Below are 23,185 nucleotides of genomic sequence, written 5' to 3' on the forward strand. Positions count from 1 at the left end.
CTATATCATATCTATCTATCTATCATCTATCTATCCATCTATTTATGTATCTTTCTATATATCATCTCTCTATCTCATATCTATCTATCTATCTATCTATCTATCTATCTATATATCTTCTATCTACCTATCTCATATCTATCTCATATCTATCTATCTATCTATATATCTTCTATCTACCTATCTATCTCTCATATCTATCTATCTTTGATCTATCTATTTCTCATCTATCTATCTCTCATCTATCTGAGTTAGATAGATAGATATGAGAAAAATAGATAGATAGATATGAGATAGATAGATAGATATGAGATAGATAGATAGATATGAGATAGATAGATAGATAGATAGACAGATAGATGCATGGATGGATGGATATGAGATAGATAGATAGACAGATAGATGCATGGATGGATGGATGGATGGATATGAGATAGATAGATAGATGATAGATAGGAGATTGATAGATAGGAGATAGATAGATAAATAGATCAGTGTTTCCCAACCTGAGGGCCTCCAGCTGTTGCAAAACTACAACTCCCAGTATGCTCATAAAGCCAAAAGAATGCTGGGAGTTGTAGTTTTGCAACAGCTGGAGGCCCCCTGGTTGGGAAACTGATCTATCTATATCATATCCATCTATCTCCTATCTATCTATCTATCTAATCTATCATCTATCTATCTGTCTATATCATATCTATCATCTATCTATATCATATCTATGTATCTATCATCTATCTATCGATCTGTCTATCTATCATCTATCTATCCATTTATTTATGTATCTTTCTATATATCATCTCTTTATCTATATATCATCTATCTATCTCATATCTATCTCATATCTATCTATCTATATATCATCTATCTACCTATCTATCTCTCATATCTATCTATCTCATATCTATCTATCTATATATCATCTATCTACCTATCTATCTCTCATATCTATCTATCTTTGATCTATCTATTTCTGATCTATCTATCTCTCATCTATCTGAGTTAGATAGATAGATATGAGAAAGATAGATAGATAGATAGATAGATATGAGATAGATAGATAGATAGATAGACATGAGAAATATAGATAGACAGATAGATGCATGGATGGATGGATATGAGATAGATAGATAGATAGATAGATAGATGATTGATAGATAGGAGATAGATATGAGATAGATAGATAGGAAATAGATAGATAGATATGAGATAGATAGATAGATAGATAGATAGGAGATAGATAGATAGATAGATAGATAGATAGATAGATAGGAGATAGATAGATAGGAGATAGATAGATAGATAGGAGATTGATAGATAGATAAATAGATCAGTGTTTCCCAACCTGAGGGCCTCCAGCTGTTGCAAAACTACAACTCCCAGTATGCTCATAAAGCCAAAGGAATGCTGGGAGTTGTAGTTTTGCAACAGCTGGAGGCCCCCTGGTTGGGAAACACTGAACTACCTCCCACTGTCTCCCGAACTACAACTTTCTCCCTCTCCCCCAAGCAAGTTACTTACTTTAAAAGGGCAGCATGAGCAGTGGGCAGGTAAGTCTTCATACTGGTGGTGTCCGGGCCTGTATACACACAGCGGGCCTGCTCCACAAGGTCCAGTATACAGGGGAGAGGGGGAGGAGCTTCCTGTCTGCTCTTCCCAGTCTGCATAGCGCGGCCCCTGCGTGGTGACAGGGCTGCAGGCTGAAGGTTTATATAAAAAAGATGGCTCCGGGGAGGCGGGGGCTCGGGCCCCTTACTGGTGAACTAGCTGTACCCCCCTGATAGCCATGAGAGCTGCTAGTGACCTACTGCTGCTAGGGGGGGCACAAGGGGGGCCAATCATGATGTAGGGGGGGCCGTGGCCCCCTCTGCCCCCCCCCCTAGAGACGCCACTGAGAAGACCTGCTGTTACTACTTTGTAAGAGAGGGCACTTTGGTTTTCTTTTATTGCAATTTAAGTTGTTAGTTAATGAAAAATAATAAATATTGTTTTATATATAACTACAGTTAAGGGGAATGTTTTATCAGTTATTCTGCCTAAACATCGGGCAGCATAAAACTGGTGCAGACATCACGATCCCAGGACACCAGGAAAAACACTGAGACACTCGGTCATTCAGAGTCATCTTAGATTGAAAATCCTGCTGAAACCCCGGAAATGAGTCCCTGGGGCTGGTCCCAGCGGGGCGGGTGACGCATCTCTCCCTATGCCAATGGTCTCCAAACTGTGGACCTCCAGCTGTTGCTTAACTAAAACTCCCAGCAAAACTACAACTCCCAGCATGCCCAGACCATTTTTGGAACAACTAGCAGTCCACAGTTTGTAGCCCTAGTCCCTATACAGTTACATTCCTGGCTTCTGCACTACTACTGGAATTGTGTTCCTGGTATCTGGCACTTCCGGGTCAGGTGACGTCATATAACTAGCCATCCAATCAGAGGCTGAGGCTGGACATTGCTTCGGCCCATAACTGAATGAGCAGCTGTGTAACGTCACCTAACCCAGAAGCGCTGGACACTGGGAACTGAATTTCGTGATTCTGGCGGTAGCGCAAGAGCAAGGAAGAGAGGGTTTTTTTATACTGTCTTCCCCAAGCGTTAATACCACATTTCTGCCACAACATAGCTTTCTTATGGAGGCCTGGCAAATCAAATGTCAGGCTTCCCTGTCCCTTCCCTGCTGCCGGCGGCTGCCACAATGACACAATGCTGTGGGGCTGGTATGATCATTTTTTCAGGGTTGGTTTTTAGCCCCAGTTCTGCCCTGGGTGGAGAGAGATATATCTAGCTAAGGCTGCATTCACACCACAATTGTTACAAACCGGATCTGGCTGGGAGATGTGAAAACCAGGCGCTCCCGTATCTCAGCCGGACCCGGACCACATCTCGTTTGAAGGAGCCGACCGGAGTCAGATAATGTCTCCAGTCGGATCAGTTTTGCCCCGTATCCAGATTTGTGACCGTACTTAAAACTGTAGTATACCACGGTTTTAAGTCTGGTCACAAAACCGGATATGGGGCAAAAATAAGCCGACCGGAGTCACTATTTCACTCCGGTCGGCTCATTCAAATGAGATGAGATGGGGGCCGGGTCCGGCTGAGATACGGGAGTGCCTGGTTTTCACATATCCCTATCGGATCCGTTCCCGTATGTAACAATCGTGGGGTGAATACAGCCTAATGTGGAATGGAGGTAGAAGTGGGAAGAAGCCTGCCTACCTACCTAATATATTAAGGCTGAACATTTACTTAGCTAAGAAGGGGAGAGGGAAGGGGGGCACCTTTGTAGTGTTGGTATCTATCTGTATATGATCACTGTATGGAGTTAACCTTGGTCTTTGCCTAGTGGATTTTTTTCATTAGCAGTGTGGGGATATTAGTCATTCTGCGGTGATACTGGTCATGATGTGGCGATATTACTTGTCCCTTGTATACTGATATTGATAATTTCAATGTCAGTTCACAGGATTTGGTCAGTAACAGTATGACGGTAATATGTATGGGCATAATATTCCTCCTTGTATACTGGTAATATTGGTTTCAGTATACAGGATTTGGCTAGTAACAGTATGATGGTAATATGTATGGGGATAATATTCCTCCTTGTATACTGGTATTATTGGTAATATTACTCTCAACATACAGGATTTGGTCAGTAACAGTATCATGGTAATATGTATGGTGATAATTTTCCTCCTTGTATACTGGCATTATTGTTAATATTGCTATCAATATACCGGATTTTCACATATAGCCTTTTTAAAACATTGCTGCCATTTTTCATTATAAGCAGGGCCGGTGTTATGGCGGGGCAAACCAGGCAATTGCCTAGGGCCCCCATCCCCCAGGGGTCCTGCCGTCTGCTCAGTAGGGGGGGGGGGGCAACTGTTATAAAGTGGCCGCAGCGTTGGCTTCTTGTTAAAGATTAGCAGGGGGGCCACTTTAAAACAGTGATCAGCTCCGGGCCCCGTGCCCGCAGGGGGGCCCCGTCACATTCGGGACATCCCTGTGTCCCGAAAAATCTTTTCAGGCCACAAGGATGCCCCGTTTACTTCATAGCGGCCCCGCGTTAACTTTAAAAACGCTGGGGCCGTTGGGAGGAAGCGCACGCAGTGACGGCACTGAAGTCACGTGCGTGCGCCCATAGCAACAGTACAGCAGAGCGCAGCTGTGAGGAGGACGTGCGGGTATGGTAAGTGACCTGCGGTCATCTTCAGTGTTCCGACCGCTGCTCCCGGGATGGCCCATAGGCCATAGCAGTAGATCGTGACCGGGATGGCCCATAGGCCATAGCAGTAGATCGTGATCCAGGAGCGGTGGTCGGAATACTCAAGTGGGGCAGTAAACAGGCATACAGCCTCCAGCCATACATTGTATATGGCTGAAGGCTGTATGTCTGTAGGGGAACATTAGTTGTACTATAATTCCACCACATTTGGTGCAGTATAGTTCCCCCACATTAAGTGCAGTCACTTAATGTGGGGATCTATACTGCACCAAATGTGGTGGAATTATAGTGCACCTAATGTGGGGGAACTATACTGAACCTAATGTGGGGAATTATACTGCACCTAATGTGGGGGAACTATACTGCACCTAATGTGGGGAATTATACTGCACCTAATGTGAGGGAACTACTGTATACTGCACCTAATGTGGGGGAACTATACTGCACCTAATGTGGGGGAACTACTGTATACTGCACCTAATGTGGGGAAACTACTGTACTTCACCTAATGTGGGGAACTACTGTATACTGCACCTAATGTGGGGAACTACTGTATACTGCACCTAATGTGGGAGGACTACTGTATACTGCACCTAATGTGGGGCAACTACTGTATACTGCACCTAATGTGGGGAAACTACTGTACTTCACCTAATGTGGGGAACTACTGTATACTGCACCTAATGTGGGGGGACTACTGTATACTGCACCTAATGTGGGGGGGACTACTGTATACTGCACCTAATGTGGGGGGACTACTGTATACTGCACCTAATGTGGGGGGACTACTGTATACTGCACCTAATGTGGGGGGACTACTGTATACTGCACCTAATGTGGGGGGATTACTGTATACTGCACCTAATGTGGGGGGACTATTGTATACTGCACCTAATGTGGGAAACTACTGTATACTGCACCTAATGTGGGGAACTACTGTATACTGCAGCTAATGTGGAGGGACTACTGTATACTGCACCTAATGTGGAGGGACTACTGTATACTGCACCTAATGTGGGAGACTATACTGCACCTAATGTGGGGAACTATACTGCACCTAATGTGGGGAACTATACTGCCAACCTAATGTGGGGGAACTATACTGCCAACCTAATGTGGGGGAACTATACTGCACCTAATGTGGGGAATTATACTGCACCTAATGTGAGGGAACTATACTGCACCTAATGTGGGGGAACTATACTGCACCTAATGTGGGGGAACTATACTGCACCTAATGTGGGGGAACTATACTGCACCTAATGTGGGGGAACTATATTGCACCTAATGTGGGGGAACTATACTGCACCTAATGTGGGGGAACTATACTGCACCTAATGTGGGGGAACTATACTGCACCTAATGTGGGGGAACTATACTGCACCTAATGTGGGGGAACTACACTGCACCTAATGTGGGGGAACTACACTGCACCTAATGTGGGGGAACTACACTGCACCTAATGTGGGGGAACTACACTGCACCTAATGTGGGGGAACTACACTGCACCTAATGTGGGGGAACTATACTGCACCTAATGTGGGGGAACTATACTGTACCTAATGTGGGGAACTATACTGCACCTAATGTGGGGGAACTACTGTATACTGCACCTAATGTGGGGGAACTACTGTATACTGCACCTAATGTGGTGAACTACTGTATACTGCACCTAATGGTGGGGAATTATACTGCACCTAATGCGGGGGAATTACTGTATACTGCACCTAATGTGGGGGAACTACTGTATACTGCACCTAATGTGGGGGAACTACTGTATACTGCACCTAATGTGGGGAATTATACTGCACCTAATGTGGGGGAACTACTGTATACTGCACCTAATGTGGGGGAACTTCTGTATACTGCACCTAATGTGGGGAACTACTGTATACTGCTCCTAATGTGGGGGGACTACTGTATACTGCACCTAATGTGGGGGGACTACTGTATACTGCACCTAATGTGGGGGGATTACTGTATACTGCACCTAATGTGGGGGGATTACTGTATACTGCACCTAATGTGGGGGGGATTACTGTATACTGCACCTAATGTGGGGGGACTACTGTATACTGCACCTAATGTGGGGAACTACTGTATACTGCACCTAATGTGGGGAACTACTGAATACTGCACCTAATGTGGGGGGACTACTGTATACTGCACCTAATGTGGGGGGACTACTGTATACTGCACCTAATGTGGGGGGATTACTGTATACTGCACCTAATGTGGGGGGATTACTGTATACTGCACCTAATGTGGGGGGACTACTGTATACTGCACCTAATGTGGGGAACTACTGTATACTGCACCTAATGTGGGGAACTACTGTATACTGCACCTAATGTGGAGGGACTATACTGCACCTAATGTGGGGAACTATTTTGCACCTAATGTGGGGAACTATACTGCCAACCTAATGTGGGGGAACTATACTGCCAACCTAATGTGGGGGAACTATACTGCCAACCTAATGTGGAGAACTATACTGCACCTAATGTGGAGAACTATACTGCACCTAATGTGGAGAACTATACTGCACCTAATGTGGAGAGCTATACTGCACCTAATGTGGGGGAACTATACTGCACCTAATGTGAGGGAACTACACTGCACCTAATGTGGGGGAACTACACTGCACCTAATGTGGGGGAACTATACTGCACCTAATGTGGGGGAACTATACTGCACCTAATGTGGGGGAGCTATACTGCACCTAATGTGGGGGAACTATACTGCACCTAATATGGGGAACTATACTGCACCTAATGTGGGGGAACTACACTGCACCTAATGTGGGGGAACTACTGTATACTGCACCTAATGTGGGAGAACTACTGTATACTGCACCTAATGTGGGGAACTACTGTATACTGCACCTAATGGGGGGAATTATACTGCACCTAATGGGGGGGAATTATACTGCACCTAATGCGGGGGAACTACTGTATACTGCAACTAATGTGGGGGAACTACTGTATACTGCACCTAATGTGGGGGAACTACTGTATACTGCACCTAATGTGGGGAATTATACTGCACCTCATGTGGGGGAACTACTGTATACTGCACCTAATGTGGGGAATTATACTGCACCTAATGTGGGGAACTATACTGACAACCTAATGTGGGGGAACTACTGCCAACCTAATGTGGGGGAACTATACTGCCAACCTAATGTGGGGGAACTATACTGCCAACCTAATGTGGGGGAACTATACTGCACCTAATGTGGAGAACTATACTGCACCTAATGTGGAGAACTATACTGCACCTAATGTGGAGAGCTATACTGCACCTAATGTGGAGAGCTATACTGCACCTAATGTGGAGAGCTATACTGCTCCTAATGTGGGGGACTATACTGCACCAATGTGTGGGACTATACTGCACCTAATGTGGGGAACTATACTGCACCTAATGTGGGGGACTATCAGGGCCGTTTGAAGTAATTTGGGGGCCCCAAGCAAAATGGACATGGAGGCCCCCCCTCCATAGTAACGCCGACCCTTGAATTCTGGGAGCGCAACGTGAGCGAACGTCAATACGACGCACATTAGGTGCAGCAGTGTTCCCCCTACATTAGGTGCAGCAGAGATCCCCCACATTAGGTAGGCAGTCTTCCCCCCACATTAGGTAGGCAGTGTTTCCCCCACATTAGGTGCAGCAGTGTTCCCTACCCATACCCGCTGTCCAGACCCCCCCCCGGGCCATTTTTTTGGTGGGGGTTTGACTGCTGAGACCCCCACCGATCACCTCGGTTAAAATGGTTCTCCAGCTGTTGGAAAGCTAAAACTCCCATCATTCTGGAGAGCCTCTGGCAATGGGAGTTGTAGTTTTGTAACAGCTGAAGAGCCACAGATTGGACACAGTTTTACCCATCATCACTGCAGAACTTACAAGTGACTACAGCTCTGATGGGACAGTCAGGAGAATACACAATGATAGTGACCTGAGTGACTTCTTCTGACTTGAGTGATATCTTCTCTGTTATCTTTTCTTCTTCATCTGGTCCAGAGACCAGGTCTTCCTCCAGCTCCATCTTCTCTGCAGAGTCTGACATCCAGGCATCATTGGCTCCTCACTGTCAGCAGATCCTCATCCTCTGCATGAAGACAGTAATCATTATAACCTTGCCAGAAAGTGTACTCTAAATAATATACTGCCCCACACTGTACCCTGAAGATAATGCTGCCTCACACTGTACCTTGAATATAATACTGCCACACACTGTACCCTGAATATAATGCTGCCTCACACTGTACCTTGAATATAATACTGCCACACACTGTACCCTGAATATAATGCTGCCACACTGTACCTTGAATATAATACTGCCACACACTGTACCCTGAATATAATGCTGCCACACACTGTACCCTGACTATAATGCTGCCACACACTGTACCCTGACTATAATTCTGCCACACACTGTTCCCTGAATATAATACTGCCACACTGTACCCTGAATATAATGCTTCCACACACTGTACCCCTGAATATAATACTGCCCCACACTGTACCCTGAATATAATCCTGCCACACATTGTACCCCCTGAATATAATACTGCCACACACTGTACCCTGAATATAATGCTGCCACACACTGTACCCTGAATATAATGCTGCCTCACACTGTACCCTGAATATTATACTGCCACACACTGTACCCTGAATATTATGCTGCCACACACTGTACCCTGACTATAATTCTGCCACACACTGTACCCTGACTATAACACTGCCCCACACTGTACCCTGAAGATAATGCTGCCTCACACTGTACCTTGAATATAATACTGCCACACACTGTACCCTGAATATAATGCTGCCACACACTGTACCCTGACTATAATGCTGCCACACACTGTACCCTGACTATAATGCTGCCACACACTGTACCCTGACTATAATTCTGCCACACACTGTACCCTGAATATAATGCTGCCACACACTGTACCCTGAATATAATGCTGCTCCACACTGTATCCACTGAATATAATGCTTCCACACACTGTACCCTGAAAATAATACTGCCACACACTGTACCCTGAAAATAATACTGCCACACACTGTACCCTGAAAATAATACTGCCACACACTGTACCTTGAAAATAATACTGCCACACACTGTACCCTGAATATAATGCTTCCACACACTGTACCCCTGAATATAATACTGCCACACACTGTACCCCTGAATATAATGCTGCCACACACTGTACCCTGAATATAATGCTGCTCCACACTGCATCCACTGAATACAATACTGCCACACATGCATACACATCATATATACATATACCTCTCCTCATTATTACTATAACTCCCCCCCCCCCCCCACCTCTCCTCATCACTATTATAACCGGGGGGGGGGGGGGGGGGATGAGGAGAGGTGCAGGGGGGGGGGGGCACCTCTCATGACCCCCATAACACCCCCCTGCATCTCTCATGACCCCCATAACACCCCTCCTGCATCTCTCATGACCCCCCATAACACCCCCCTTCATCTCTCATGACCCCCATAACACCCCACTGCATCTCTCATGACCCCCATAACACCCCCTGCATCTCTCATGACCCCCATAACACCCCCTGCATCTCTCATGACCCCCATAACACCCCCTGCATCTCTCATGACCCCCATAACACCCCACTGCATCTCTCATGATCCCCATAACACCCCCCTGCATCTCTCATTATCCCCATAACACCCCCCTGCATCTCTCATGACCCCCATAACACCCCCCTGCATCTCTCATGACCCCCATAACACCCCCTGCATCTCTCATGACCCCCATAACACCCCCACTGCATCTCTCATGATCCCCATAACACCCCCTGCATCTCTCATGACCCCCATAACACCCCCTGCATCTCTCATGACCCCCTGCATCTCTCATGACCCCCATAACACCCCCCTGCATCTCTCATGACCCCCATAACACCCTCCTGCATCTCTCATGACCCCCATAACACCCCTCCTGCATCTCTCATGACCCCCATAACACCCCTCCTGCATCTCTCATGACCCCCATAACACCCCTCCTGCATCTCTCATGACCCCCATAACACCCCTCCTGCATCTCTCATGACCCCCATAACACCCCCTGCATCTCTCATGACCCCCATAACACCCCCTGCATCTCTCATGACCCCCATAACACCCCCTGCATCTCTCATGACCCCCATAACACTCCACTGCATCTCTCATGATCCCCATAACACCCCCCTGCATCTCTCATGACCCCCATAACACCCCACTGCATCTCTCATGACCCCCATAACACCTCTCCTGCATCTCTCATGACCCCCATAACACCCCCTGCATCTCTCATGACCCCCATAACACCCCCTGCATCTCTCATGATCCCCATAACACCCCCTTGCATCTCTCACGATCCCCATAACACCCCGCCTGCATCTCTCATGACCCCCATAACACCCCACTGCATCTCTCATGACCCCCATAACACCCCCCTGCATCTCTCATGACCCCCATAACACCCCACTGCATCTCTCATGACCCCCATAACACCTCTCCTGCATCTCTCATGACCCCCATAACACCTCTCCTGCATCTCTCATGATCCCCATAACACCCCCCTGCATCTCTCATGACCCCCATAACACCCCTCCTGCATCTCTCATGACCCCCATAACACCCCCCCTGCATCTCTCATGATCCCCATAACACCCCCCTGCATCTCTCATGATCCCCATAACACCCCCCTGCATCTCTCATGACCCCCATAACACCCCCCTGCATCTCTCATGACCCCCATAACACCCCCCTGCATCTCTCATGACCCCCATAACACCCTCCTGCATCTCTCATGACCCCCATAACACCCCTCCTGCATCTCTCATGACCCCATAACACCCCCTGCATCTCTCATGATCCCCATAACACCCCCTGCATCTCTCATGACCCCCATAACACCCCTCCTGCATCTCTCATGACCCCCATAACACCCCCCCTGCATCTCTCATGACCCCCATAACACCCCCCTGCATCTCTCATGACCCCCATAACACCCTCCTGCATCTCTCATGACCCCCATAACACCCCTCCTGCATCTCTCATGACCCCCATAACACCCCTCCTGCATCTCTCATGACCCCATAACACCCCCCCTGCATCTCTCATGATCCCCATAACACCCCTCCTGCATCTCTCATGACCCCCATAACACCCCTCCTGCATCTCTCATGACCCCCATAACACCCCCTGCATCTCTCATGACCCCCATAACACCCCCTGCATCTCTCATGACCCCCATAACACCCCCTGCATCTCTCATGACCCCCATAACACTCCACTGCATCTCTCATGACCCCCATAACACCCCTCCTGCATCTCTCATGACCCCCATAACACCCCTCCTGCATCTCTCATGACCCCATAACACCCCCCCTGCATCTCTCATGATCCCCATAACACCCCTCCTGCATCTCCCATGACCCCCATGACACCCCCCCCCCCCCACACACACACACACAAACACCTCTCATCACCATTGCAGTCCCCTGACAACCATACAATCCCCCGGGCCCCCCGCGCCAGTTTACTTACCCTGCCGGGGATCGTTGCAGAGGCGGGAGTCTGCTGCTGCTCCTGTCACTGCACGGAGGATGCTGGAGGTTCCCGCGGGGACGCAAGCAGGGACAGGTCAGGTGATTGGCGTAGACGTGCGTGCCTGCGCGGGGCACGTGACGTCTCTACTCCAATCATCCCCTGACCTGTCCGGTGCCGGCCCTGCTTTGCTTCTTAAGGGGCCCGCGCCCCTCAAAAATGTAATTTTGGTGAAATGTGCGGGCCCCCCGAAGTGTCCCGTCGCTACAGGACGGGCAAGCACCGGCTCTGCTCGGGGCCCCCCAGCCAGCTCGGGGCCCCAAGCAATTGCTTGGTTTGCCGGTCCGGTAGCGACGGGCCTGGGGACTATACTGCACCAATGTGTGGGACTATACTGCACCTAATGTGGGGAACTATACTGCACCTACTGTGGGGAACTATACTGCACCTAATGCGGGGGAACTATACTGCACCTAATGTGGGGAACTATACTGCACCTAATGTGGGGAACTATACTGCACCTAATGTGGGGAGAACTATACTGCACCTAATGTGGAGGGAACTATACTGCACCTAAAGTGGGAGGAACTATACTGCACCTAATGTGGGGAACTATACTGCACCTAATGTGGGGAACTATACTGCACCTAATGTGGGGAGAACTATACTGCACCTAATGTGGGGAGAACTATACTGCACCTAATGTGGGGGAACTATACTGCACCTAATGTGGGGAACTATACTGCACCTAATGTGGGGGAACTATACTGCACCTAATGTGGGGGAACTATACTGCACCTAATGTGGAGGGAACTATACTGCACCTAATGTGGGGGAACTATACTGCACCTAATGTGGAGGGAACTATACTGCACCTAATGTGGGGAACTATACTGCACCAATGTGGGGAGAACTATACTGCACCTAATGTGGGGGATCTATACTGCACCTAATGTGGGGAACTATACTGCACCTAATGTGGGGGACTATACTGCACCTAATGTGGGGAGAACTATACTGCACCTAATGTGGAGGGAACTATACTGCACCTAATGTGGGGGAACTATACTGCACCTAATGTGGGGAGAACTATACTGCACCTAATGTGGGGAGAACTATACTGCACCAATGTGTGGGACTACACTGCACCTAATGTGGGGGAACTATACTGCACCTAATGTGGGGAGAACTATACTGCACCTAATGTGGGGAGAACTATACTGCACCTAATGTGGGGGAACTATACTGCACCTAATGTGAGGAACTATACTGCACCTAATGTGGGGGAACTATACTGCACCTAATGAGGGGGGGATTATATACTGCACCTAATGTGGGGGAACTATACTGCCAACCTAATGTGGGGAGCTATACTGCACCTAATGTGGAGGGAACTGTACTGCACCTAATGTGGAGAGCTATACTGTACCTAATGTGGGGAACTATACTGCACCTAATGTGGGGGCACTATACTGCACCTAATGAGGGGGGGGGGGACTATATACTGCACCTAATGTGGGGGAACTATACTGTCAACCTAATGTGGGGAGCTATACTGTACCTAATGAGGGGGGGGGGAGGACTATATATTGCACCTAATGTGGGGGAACTATACTGCCAAGCTAATGTGGGGATCTATACTGCACCTAATGTGGAGGGAACTGTACTGCACCTAATGTGGAGAGCTATACTGCAACTAATGTGGAGAACTATACTGCACCTAATGTGGAGAACTATACTGCACCTAATGTGGGGAGAACTATACTGCACCTAATGTGGGGAGAACTATACTGCACCTAATGTGGGGAGAACTATACTGCACCTAATGTGGGGAGAACTATACTGCACCTAATGTGGGGGACTATACTGCACCTAATGTGGGGAGAACTATACTGCACCTAATGTGGGGGAACTATACTGTACCTAATATGGGGAGAACTATACTGCACCTGAAGTGGGGGAACTATACAGCCAACCTAATGTGGGGGAACTATACTGCACCTAATGTGGGGGACTGTACTGCACCCAATGTGGGGGACTATACTGCACCTAATGTGGGGAGAACTATACTGCACCTAATGTGAAGAGCTATACTGCACCTAATGTGGGGGAACTATACTGCACCTAATGTGGGGAACTATACTGCACCTAATGTGGGGGAACTACACTGCACCTAATGTGGGGGAACTATACTGCACCTAATGAGGGGGGACTATATACTGCACCTAATGTGGGGGAACTATACTGCCAACCTAATGTGGGGAGCTATACTGCACCTAATGTGGAGGGAACTGTACTGCACCTAATGTGGAGAGCTATACTGTACCTAATGTGGTGAACTATACTGCATCTAATGTGCGGGAACTATACTGCACCTAATGAGGGGGGGGGGGGGGATTATATACTGCACCTAATGTGGGGGAACTATAATGCCAGCCTAATGTGGAGAGCTATACTGCACCTAATGTGCAGGGAACTGTACTGCACCTAATGTGGAGAGCTATACTGCACCTAATGTGGAGAGCTATACTGCACCTAGTGTGGGGAGAGCTATACTGCACCTAGTGTGGGGAGAACTATACTGCACCTAATGTGGGGAGAACTATACTGCACCTAATGTGGGGAGAACTATACTGCACCTAATGTGGGGAGAACTATACTGCACCTAATGTGGGGAGAACTATACTGCACCTAATGTGGGGAGAACTATACTGCACCTAATGTGGGGAGAACTATACTGCACCTAATGTGGGGAGAACTATACTGCACCTAATGTGGGGAGAACTATACTGCACCTAATGTGGGGGAACTATACTGTATCTAATGTGGGGAGAACTATACTGCACGTGAAGTGGGGGAACTATACTGCACCTAATGTGGGGAGAACTATACTGCACCTAATGTGAAGAGCTATACTGCACCTAATGTGGGGAACTATACTGCCCCTAATGTGGGGAACTATACTGCACTTAATGTGGGGAACTATACTGCACCTAATGTGGAGAACTATACTGCACCTAATGTGGGGGAACTATACTGCCAAACTAATGTGGGGAGCTATACTGCACCTAATGTGGAGGGAACTGTACTGCACCTAATGTGGAGAGCTATACTGCACCTAATGTGGGGAGAACTATACTGCACCTAATGTGGGGAGAACTATACTGCACCTAATGTGGCGGACTATACTGCACCTAATGTGGGGGAACTATACTGTACCTAATGTGGGGAGAACTATACTGCACCTAAAGTGGGGGAACTATACAGCACCTGAAGTGGGGGAACTATACTGCACCTTATGTGGGGGACTATACTGCACCTAATGTGGGGGACTATACTGCACCTAATGTGGGGAGAACTATACTGCACCTAATGTGGGGGACTATACTGCACCTAATGTGGGGGACTATACTGCACCTAATGTGTGGGAACTATACTGTACCTAATGTGGGGAGAACTATACTGCACCTGAAGTGGGGGAACTATACTGCACCTAATGTGGGGAGAACTATACTGCACCTAATGTGGGGGAACTATACTGCACCTAATGTGGGGGAACTATACTGCACACCTAATGTGGGTGAGCTATACTCTTTACCTAATGTGGGGGGAACTATACAAAAATATAAAATTGTACTATTTTGATCCCTATAACTCTTATTTTTCTGTATATGGGGATGTGAGGGTCATTTTTTGCGCTGTGATTTGTAGTTTTTATCGGTACCATTTTTGTTTTGATGGGACTTTTCAATAGCTTTTTAGATATTTTTTTTATAGTATTTGAAGTGACCAAAATTGTTCAAATCTAGTTAGTGCACTACTATGACTTTTGGGGCCCCACTTTTGATTTTGCCTAAGGCCACGCTAAGCCTAAAACCAGCCCTGATTATAAGGGAGTGTTGTGCCATTTTACTTTTTGAATTTGTGGTGGACTATGATCAGGTCTTGGTCGCTGACACCACTTTATTGAAACATTTGGCAAAGTACTGGTGTATTCCTTCTGTGATATATATATATATATATGTATAGCCACGCAAAGTGATACGCCTGTGCTCGGTGGCTGTTTGCCGGCACAATGACACAATGCTGTGGGGCTGGTATACAGTAATTTCCAGGGCTGGATTTCATCCCCAGTCTGGCCCTGTCCCAAGGATAGGGGATAAGTTTCAGATTGCGGGGGTCCGACCGCTGGGGGGCCCCGTGATCTCCTGTACGGGGCCCTGGCTCGCTGGCCAGATAGCGCAGGTTGACCGCCAGATGAAGGGGCAGCCGACACGCCCCCTCAAAAAAAGCGCTATAGCAGAGCCAGAAATTGCCAAAGGCAGCGCTGCATCAGTCCCCCAAAAAATGTGAGTTCCTGGATTTAAATATCTATATTCAGGATGGCTGTTCGCATACTGCCAACTATTTTAAGGAGGTGGATGCAAACAGATACCTCGACTTTAACAGTTGCCATCTTAAATAATGGAAGAAGAACATTCCATTCGGTCAAATGAAAAGAATCCGAAGGAATTGTTCTTCCACACAAAAATACCTACAACAACTAGAGAACCTGGAGGATGGTTTTAAACAAAAAGGGTATCCCAAACCCCTTATACAAGGAGTACGCCAGAGAGTGGACGAATTAGAACAAAGTGCTTGCTTGAAAAATAATAAACAGGGTAATGCAGAGGGGGGTTATAATGATGAATTTGATTCTGTTTTTCTAACTAGGTATTACACTTCACACACCAATATTTTTTTATAATTTTTTTTTTATTTTTTTTTGTATAGGTAATATCACCAGCTCATATTATTGTGTCATGATTACTGGCACCATATGTAGTCCCCCAGTTATTCTTCTTTAGATGTTTTCCATGTCCTGTGCAGTATCTCTCCCAGAAGTCCACTTGATGGCCCCCGTGGTGGTCTACACCCCGAAGTCATCAATTTTTACTCTGAGAGAGTGTGCAGCTGTTTCTGGAGACGGTCAACAATAACCTCTGCATGGTGGAATAATAGGTCACGATGTTTATCAGGATCAGTAGAAGCATCACCCACTCGATGATTATGATGGGGATTTCACGGATCTCGTCCCAGTCTTCATCATTATGGAATAATTCCTTTAATGTTTCATATCCAAAATAGAAAACTACACAGACAAAAGTCAGGCCACAGCAGGTGCATCTACTATGGTGGATGACTTTTTTTGCTCCAGGAAATTTATACATCTGGATGGACTGCCCAAGGTAGTATAAGGCTTCACATGTAATGGAAATTATCGTGCTGACAAAGTGTATCCTGGGATATTCTTCGGGGGACAATACATGCATAACAGCTGTGGAAAAACAGGAGGCCCACACAATGGCCAGCAGGATCCTCTGGATCAGGACCTGATGACCCCTGAACTCTTCAGTATGCATAACCATATACTTATAAATAAGAAAGGTTAGTACCAAAGTGCCAATGGACGTCCCTATGAATCCAATTCTGAATAATATGCTTTCGGGAAAGACATTTCCCACGTCACTGTGAAGGAAAAGAAACCAATGTTATTATGGATATTTCCTCACTCCCAACCCATGAAATAAGAATCATTTGCTTGTTTATCTTACCTGATGCTCATCAGTGGCGAGGCTGCATGGCCGAGGACGACCGTCATGATGTAGCTGGTGGCAAGCCAGGCTGCACACCAAAACGCCAACAGGAGGGGGACGAACTCCAGTCCTTTTAGCTCCATTTCAGACAAGTAGAAAAAGAAGACGCTAATCTCACTATTCTCACTAATCGCACTGGAACTGACTGAAGGCTCGGGCGGCTGTCAGTGGGATGTCAGGCCTCCAGCTGTCTATGACATCACATGTGACATGTCAGAATGACTGCTTGTTTCTTTGAGCTGCCATGATTTAGTATCTGCTATAGACAGAACCTGATGTTTTTACTATGGACCTTACAGACCTCAGAACCCAAGTAATTAGTGCAGGGGCTCCATTTTGATCATCTCATATTTCACATTATTTGAGTTCCAGGGCTCAGATACATTTGCACCCTCTATAGCAGTGGTCTTCAAGCTGTGAACCCCCAACCGCTGCAGAACCACAACTCCCAGCATGCCCAGACAGCAACTTTGCATAAGGAAATAGTCTAATTAAACTTTTCTTATATATAGAATCCCTGAAATCTCCAATCTCTCCTTTTATTGCTTTATGATCTGTGTTACTTATTTGTAAAAAACAATGTTTCTGATTGTCTTCCCCCCACACACTTATGGGCTATCTCTTCAAACGACTTTATTTGACCTAAAGCGTATAATTGATTTACATAAATAAGCCCCTTTTCATCCAAAAGAGTGAATCTTTAATTTTAAGGAATTCTTTAAGTGCTTTATTCGACCATAATGAAGTAAAGTCAAAACTCCATGTGATTTAAAAAATAAATTTAAGTTCCCCCCATACTTAATTATCTAGATATGCATGGGTGTAGTGAGTATCCCAGCTTCCAAAATCTCAAAAATATCCTTCATTTTTCAGAGGCTTTTTCAAAAATGAAAGAAGTGATCTGATTGGTTGCTATGGGCAACTCAGAAACTTTTCCTCTGGGCAGGTTTTGATAAATCTCCCTCTATGGGGGAGATTCATTAAGACCAGTGTAGAGGAAGAGTTGTGCAGTTGCCCATAGCAACCAATCAGATTGCTTCTTTCATTTTTCACAATGCCTTTGCAAAATGAAAGAAGCGATCTGATTGGTTGCTATGGGCAACTCAGCATATTTTCCTGGAAAAGTTTCTGAGTTGCCCATAGCAACCAATCAGATTACTTCCTTCATTTTTCAGAGACTTTTTCAAAAATGAAAGAAGCGATCTGATTGGTTGCTATGGGCAACTCAGCAGCTTTCCCCATAGACCACAATGGGCCTACTGGTTTCAATGGGCAAAAAATCAGAGTTAATGCACTAGACACAGTTCTCTATACCATTAACCCCTTCCCGACCTATGACATACCTGTACGTCATGGGTAGCAAGGTGTTCCCGACCCATGACATACAGGTACGTCATGAACATTTTTGCCGCTACTCGCGGCATCCCACAGCGCCCGGTAAGATGGTGGCTATCACTGATAGCCAGCCATCTTACCATGCGACCACGGGGGGTTTCATCCCCCACCCCCCCCCCCAGCGATCGCTGCTATCAGCTGGTCAACTCTGACTAGCTAATAGCAGCGTTTCGCTATCAGAATATTTAGCAGCGCGGTGTGTAAGTCCCGATCACGGGGATCGGGACACACACCGCTCTGCTAAGTGTCCCTTAACCATCCCCCGGCATCACTTACCCGACCATGCGGTGTCCCGAGTGGTCCCGTTGCGAGCGACGTCCTCCAGGCGGTCCCGGCGGCGCTGCGTCCCGGAGGTGAGTTTCCGGCAGCAGTGCGGCATCTTCATTGGCAGCAGTGAGATCGCCGTAAAGCGATCTCACTGCTGCCTCTGGGAGTTTCAAAACGGCAACTCCCAGCATGCCCAGACAGCCTTTGGCTTTCTGGGCATGCTGGGAGTTGTAGTTTTGTAACATCTGGAGGTCCACAGTTTGGAGACCACTGTATAATGGTCTCCAATCTGTGCTGTTCCAGATGTTGCAAAACTACAACTCCCAGCATGCTCAGTCTGTCCAGGCATGCTGGGAGTTGTAGTTCTCTAACATCTGGAAGAGCATAGATTGGAGACCATTATACAGTGGTCTCCAAACTGTGGACCTCCAGATATTGCAAAACTACAACTCCCAGCATGCCCAGACTGCCCAAGCATGCTGGAAGTTGTAGTTCGGCAACATCTGATCCTTCAGATATTGCCGAACTACAACTTCCAGCATGCTTGGGCAGTCTGGGCATGCTGGGAGTTGTAGTTTTGCAACAACTGGAGGCACACTAGTTGGGAAACATTGTCCGTTTCCTACCTCAGTGCCTCCAGCTGTTTCAATTGTTGCAAAACTATAACTCCCAGCATGCACTGACAGACCATGCATGCTGGGAGTTGTAGTTTTGCAACAGCTGGAGGCACACTGGTTTGGAAACGCTAAGTTTGGTTGCAAAACACTTGAAAGTTTATTACTTAGTGTTTCCAAACCAGTGTGCCTCCAGCTGTTGCAAAACTACAACTCCCAGCATGCACGGACAGCCAAAGGGCATACTCGGAGTTTGCAACAGCTGGATGTTTGCCCCCTCCCCCCAATGTGAATGTACAGGGTACACTCACATGGGCGGAGGTTTACAGTGAGTGCTGCAAGTTTGAGATGGCGCAAAATTTGCGCTGCAGCTCAAACTCCCAGCGGCAAACTTGCTGTGAACCTCTGCCCATGTGACTGTACCCTAAAAACACTACACTACACTAACACTAACCTAAAATAAAAAGTAAAAAACACTACATATACACATTATCCCTACACAGCCCCCCTCCCCCAAAAAAATGAAAAACGTCTGGTACGCTACTGTTTCCAAAACGGAGCCTCCAGCTGTTGCAAAATAATAACTCCCAGTATTGCCGGACAGCCATTGACTGTCCAGGCATGCTGGGAGTTTTGCAACAGCTGGAGGCACCCTGTTTGGGAATCATTGGCATAGAATACCCCTATGTCCACCCCTATGCAAATCCCTAATTCAGGCCTCAAATGCGCATGGCGCTCTCTCACTTTGGAGCCCTGTCGTATTTCAGGGCAACAGTTTTGGGACACATATGGGGTATTGCCGTACTCGGGAGAAATTGCCTTACAAATTTTGGGGGGCTTTTTCTTTAACCCCTTATGAAAAGGTGAAGTTGGGGTCTACACCAGCATGTTAGTGTAAAAAAATAATTTTTTTACTCTGACATGCTGGTGTTGCCCTATACTTTTCATTTTCACAAGAGGTAAAAGGGGAAAAAAGATCCTCTAAATTTGTAATGCAATTTCTCCCGAGTATGGAGATACCCCATATGTGGGCGCAAAGTGCTCTGGGGGCGCACAACAAGGCTCAGAAGGGAGAGTGCACCATGTACATTTGAGGCGATTTGCACAGGGGTGGGTGATTGTTACAGCAGTTCTCGGAATCAGAATGATAAGTAAAAGCATTCCAGAGTTATTAATGTTTAAAGTGACAGTGGTCAGATTTTCAAAAAATGCCCAGGACCTGAAGGTGAAAATGGGCTGGGTCATGAAGGGGTTAAAGGGGTACTCCGGTGAAAACCTTTTTTTTCTTTTAAATCAACTGGCTCCGGAAAGTTAAACAGATTTGTAAATTACTTCTATTAAAAAATCGTAATCTTTCCTGTACTTATTAGCTGCTGAATACTACAGAGGAAATTATTTTCTTTTTGGAATGCTCTCTGATGACATCACGAGCACAGTGCTCTCTGCTGACGTTATTATAATAATAATAATAATAAGTCTTTATTTATTGTTGTCCTTAGTGGGATTTGAACCCTCTCCAGCTCCACTATATCTTTCTTGTACACTGGTGCTCAGTACTGTACACAGTACTCTATGTGAGGACTGACTAGTGATTTGTACAGCGGTAGAATTATTTCCTTGTCGTCGGCATCTATGCCCCTATTGATGTACCCCATGATTTTATTAGCCTTGGCAGCAGCTGCCCGACACTGGTCACTACAGCTAAGTTTACTGTTACCTAAGGCTCCTAAGTCCTTTTCCATGTCAGTCGTCCTAAGTGTTCTTCCATTTAATACATAATCCCAGCTCGGATTTTTGCATTACCTTACAGTTATCAGTGTTGAACCTCATCTGCCACTTCCCAGCCCAAACCTCCAACCTATCCAGATCCATTTGTAACAGTGCACTGTCCTCTATAGTGTTTACCACTTTACAGAGTTTGGTGTCATCTGCAAAGATTGCTACTTTACTATTCAACCCCTCTGCAAGGTCATTCATGAATATATTAAATAGGACAGGACCCAAGACAGACCCCTGTGGTACCCCACTAGTAACAGTCACCCAATCAGAATAAGTACCATTAATAAACACCCTCTGTTTCCTATCATTGAGCCAGTTACTTACCCACTTGCGCACATTCTCCCCCAGCCCAAACCTTCTCATTTTATGCACCAACCTTTTATGTGGAACCGTATCAAATGCTTTGGAAAAATCCAGATATACGACATCCAGCGATTGCCCCATGTCCAGTCTTGTGCTCACCTCCTCATAAAAGCTGATCAGGTTAGTTTGACAGGATCAATCCCTCATAAATCCATGCTGATACAGGGTCATACATTTATTTTTATCAAGATATTCCAAAATAGCATCTCTTAGGAAACCCTCAAACAATTTACCGAGGTTAAACTAACAGGTCTATAATTCCCGGGGTCACCTTTTGACCCCTTCTTAAATATTGGCACCACATTTGCCATGCGCCAGTCCTGGGGAACAGTCCCTGTCACTATAGAGTCCCTGAATATTAAAAATTGGGGTCTGTCTATTACATTACTTTTGTAAATAGTCCGCCTCTTCCAAACCACATTTAACACACTGTGAAGTGATTCTCACCCCTATCCTATGTAAATGAAGCGCGGAATAGTGGGTCTTGTGTAATATCTTAAATTGTGTAATTTTATGTTCCATATTACGAGAAACCTTGCTTATATTTTGGGCCATAATGTCCCAATCTTCCTCAGACACAGTACCCACTATTCCGGACCATTTGTCTTTAATTCTGTCGATCCCCCTTACTCCAATAATCTTATTTAATTTCTTATACAAAATTGATATTCCTTTTTTTTTTTTAAAGTGCTCTATTTGAGTTAGTGCTTCTATGAAATTGTGTTTCTGTGCTACATATATCTCCTTATCTATCGTGTTATGGAATGCATGACTAACTTGCCAATAGTACAGCCAATCGTTATCACTAATATCATACCCCCTTTTTATGTGCTCAAATGAAAAGAGTTGTCCTTTATCAAATAATTGTTCCAGTCGTTTTATACCCTTACTATCCCAAAAAATTGACTCACACTTCACCAATTCTTTAAATTTATTGTTACCCCATAGGGGTGTGAACCCAAAACTATTTCCTACATGTAATTCTCCCTTTAATCTTTCCCATACTTTCCTATATTTATACAATAACATCGTGTTATTTGACCCACTCTCCTCATAATCATCTAATTCCAACACCTCATATATGTTCACTTTCTCCTTTTCTACTACAATCTTCTCCAGATATCTAAAATTTCTCCAATTCACGATTCGTACCAACTGCGCGGCCATGTAATAAACAAAGAAATTGGGCATATCCAATCCCCCCCTATCTCCAGGGGCCATAAAATATCTGTACTTCAGACGAACCCTTTTTGTTCCCCATAACAATCTACCCAGTATCACTTCTATCTTCCGGAACCAGCATTTGCCGATCCACACTGGCG

The 23,185-nt window shown here is 46.1% G+C and overlaps 1 protein-coding gene across 1 annotated transcript; it reads right to left on the reverse strand.

The window, feature by feature from the left end:
* Window positions 1-16,545: 16,545 nt before the first annotated feature.
* On the reverse strand, window positions 16,546-17,487 carry LOC130298337 (uncharacterized). The gene is made up of 2 exons (XM_056551266.1): window positions 17,404-17,487; window positions 16,546-17,317 (listed from the first exon to the last, which is right to left on the reverse strand). The coding sequence occupies exons 1-2, from the start codon at window positions 17,448-17,450 to the stop codon at window positions 16,735-16,737; spliced, it is 630 nt and encodes a 209-aa protein (XP_056407241.1). The 5' UTR covers window positions 17,451-17,487; the 3' UTR covers window positions 16,546-16,734.
* Between the last annotated feature and the right edge of the window lie 5,698 nt (window positions 17,488-23,185).

The sequence above is a fragment of the Hyla sarda genome (assembly GCF_029499605.1).
Source record: "Hyla sarda isolate aHylSar1 chromosome 2 unlocalized genomic scaffold, aHylSar1.hap1 SUPER_2_unloc_13, whole genome shotgun sequence".
Classification (NCBI taxonomy): domain Eukaryota; kingdom Metazoa; phylum Chordata; class Amphibia; order Anura; family Hylidae; genus Hyla; species Hyla sarda.

What these genes read in the sequence shown, in the direction of transcription:
- LOC130298337 (XM_056551266.1), bottom strand. Translation starts at nt 17,450, where the DNA reads ATGACGGTCGTCCTCGGCCATGCAGCCTCGCCACTGATGAGCATCAG. An exon ending in TCGCCACTGATGAGCATCAG is followed by an intron (nt 17,318 to 17,403) that starts GTAAGATAAACA and finishes TTTCCTTCACAG; the next exon opens with TGACGTGGGAAATGTCTTTC.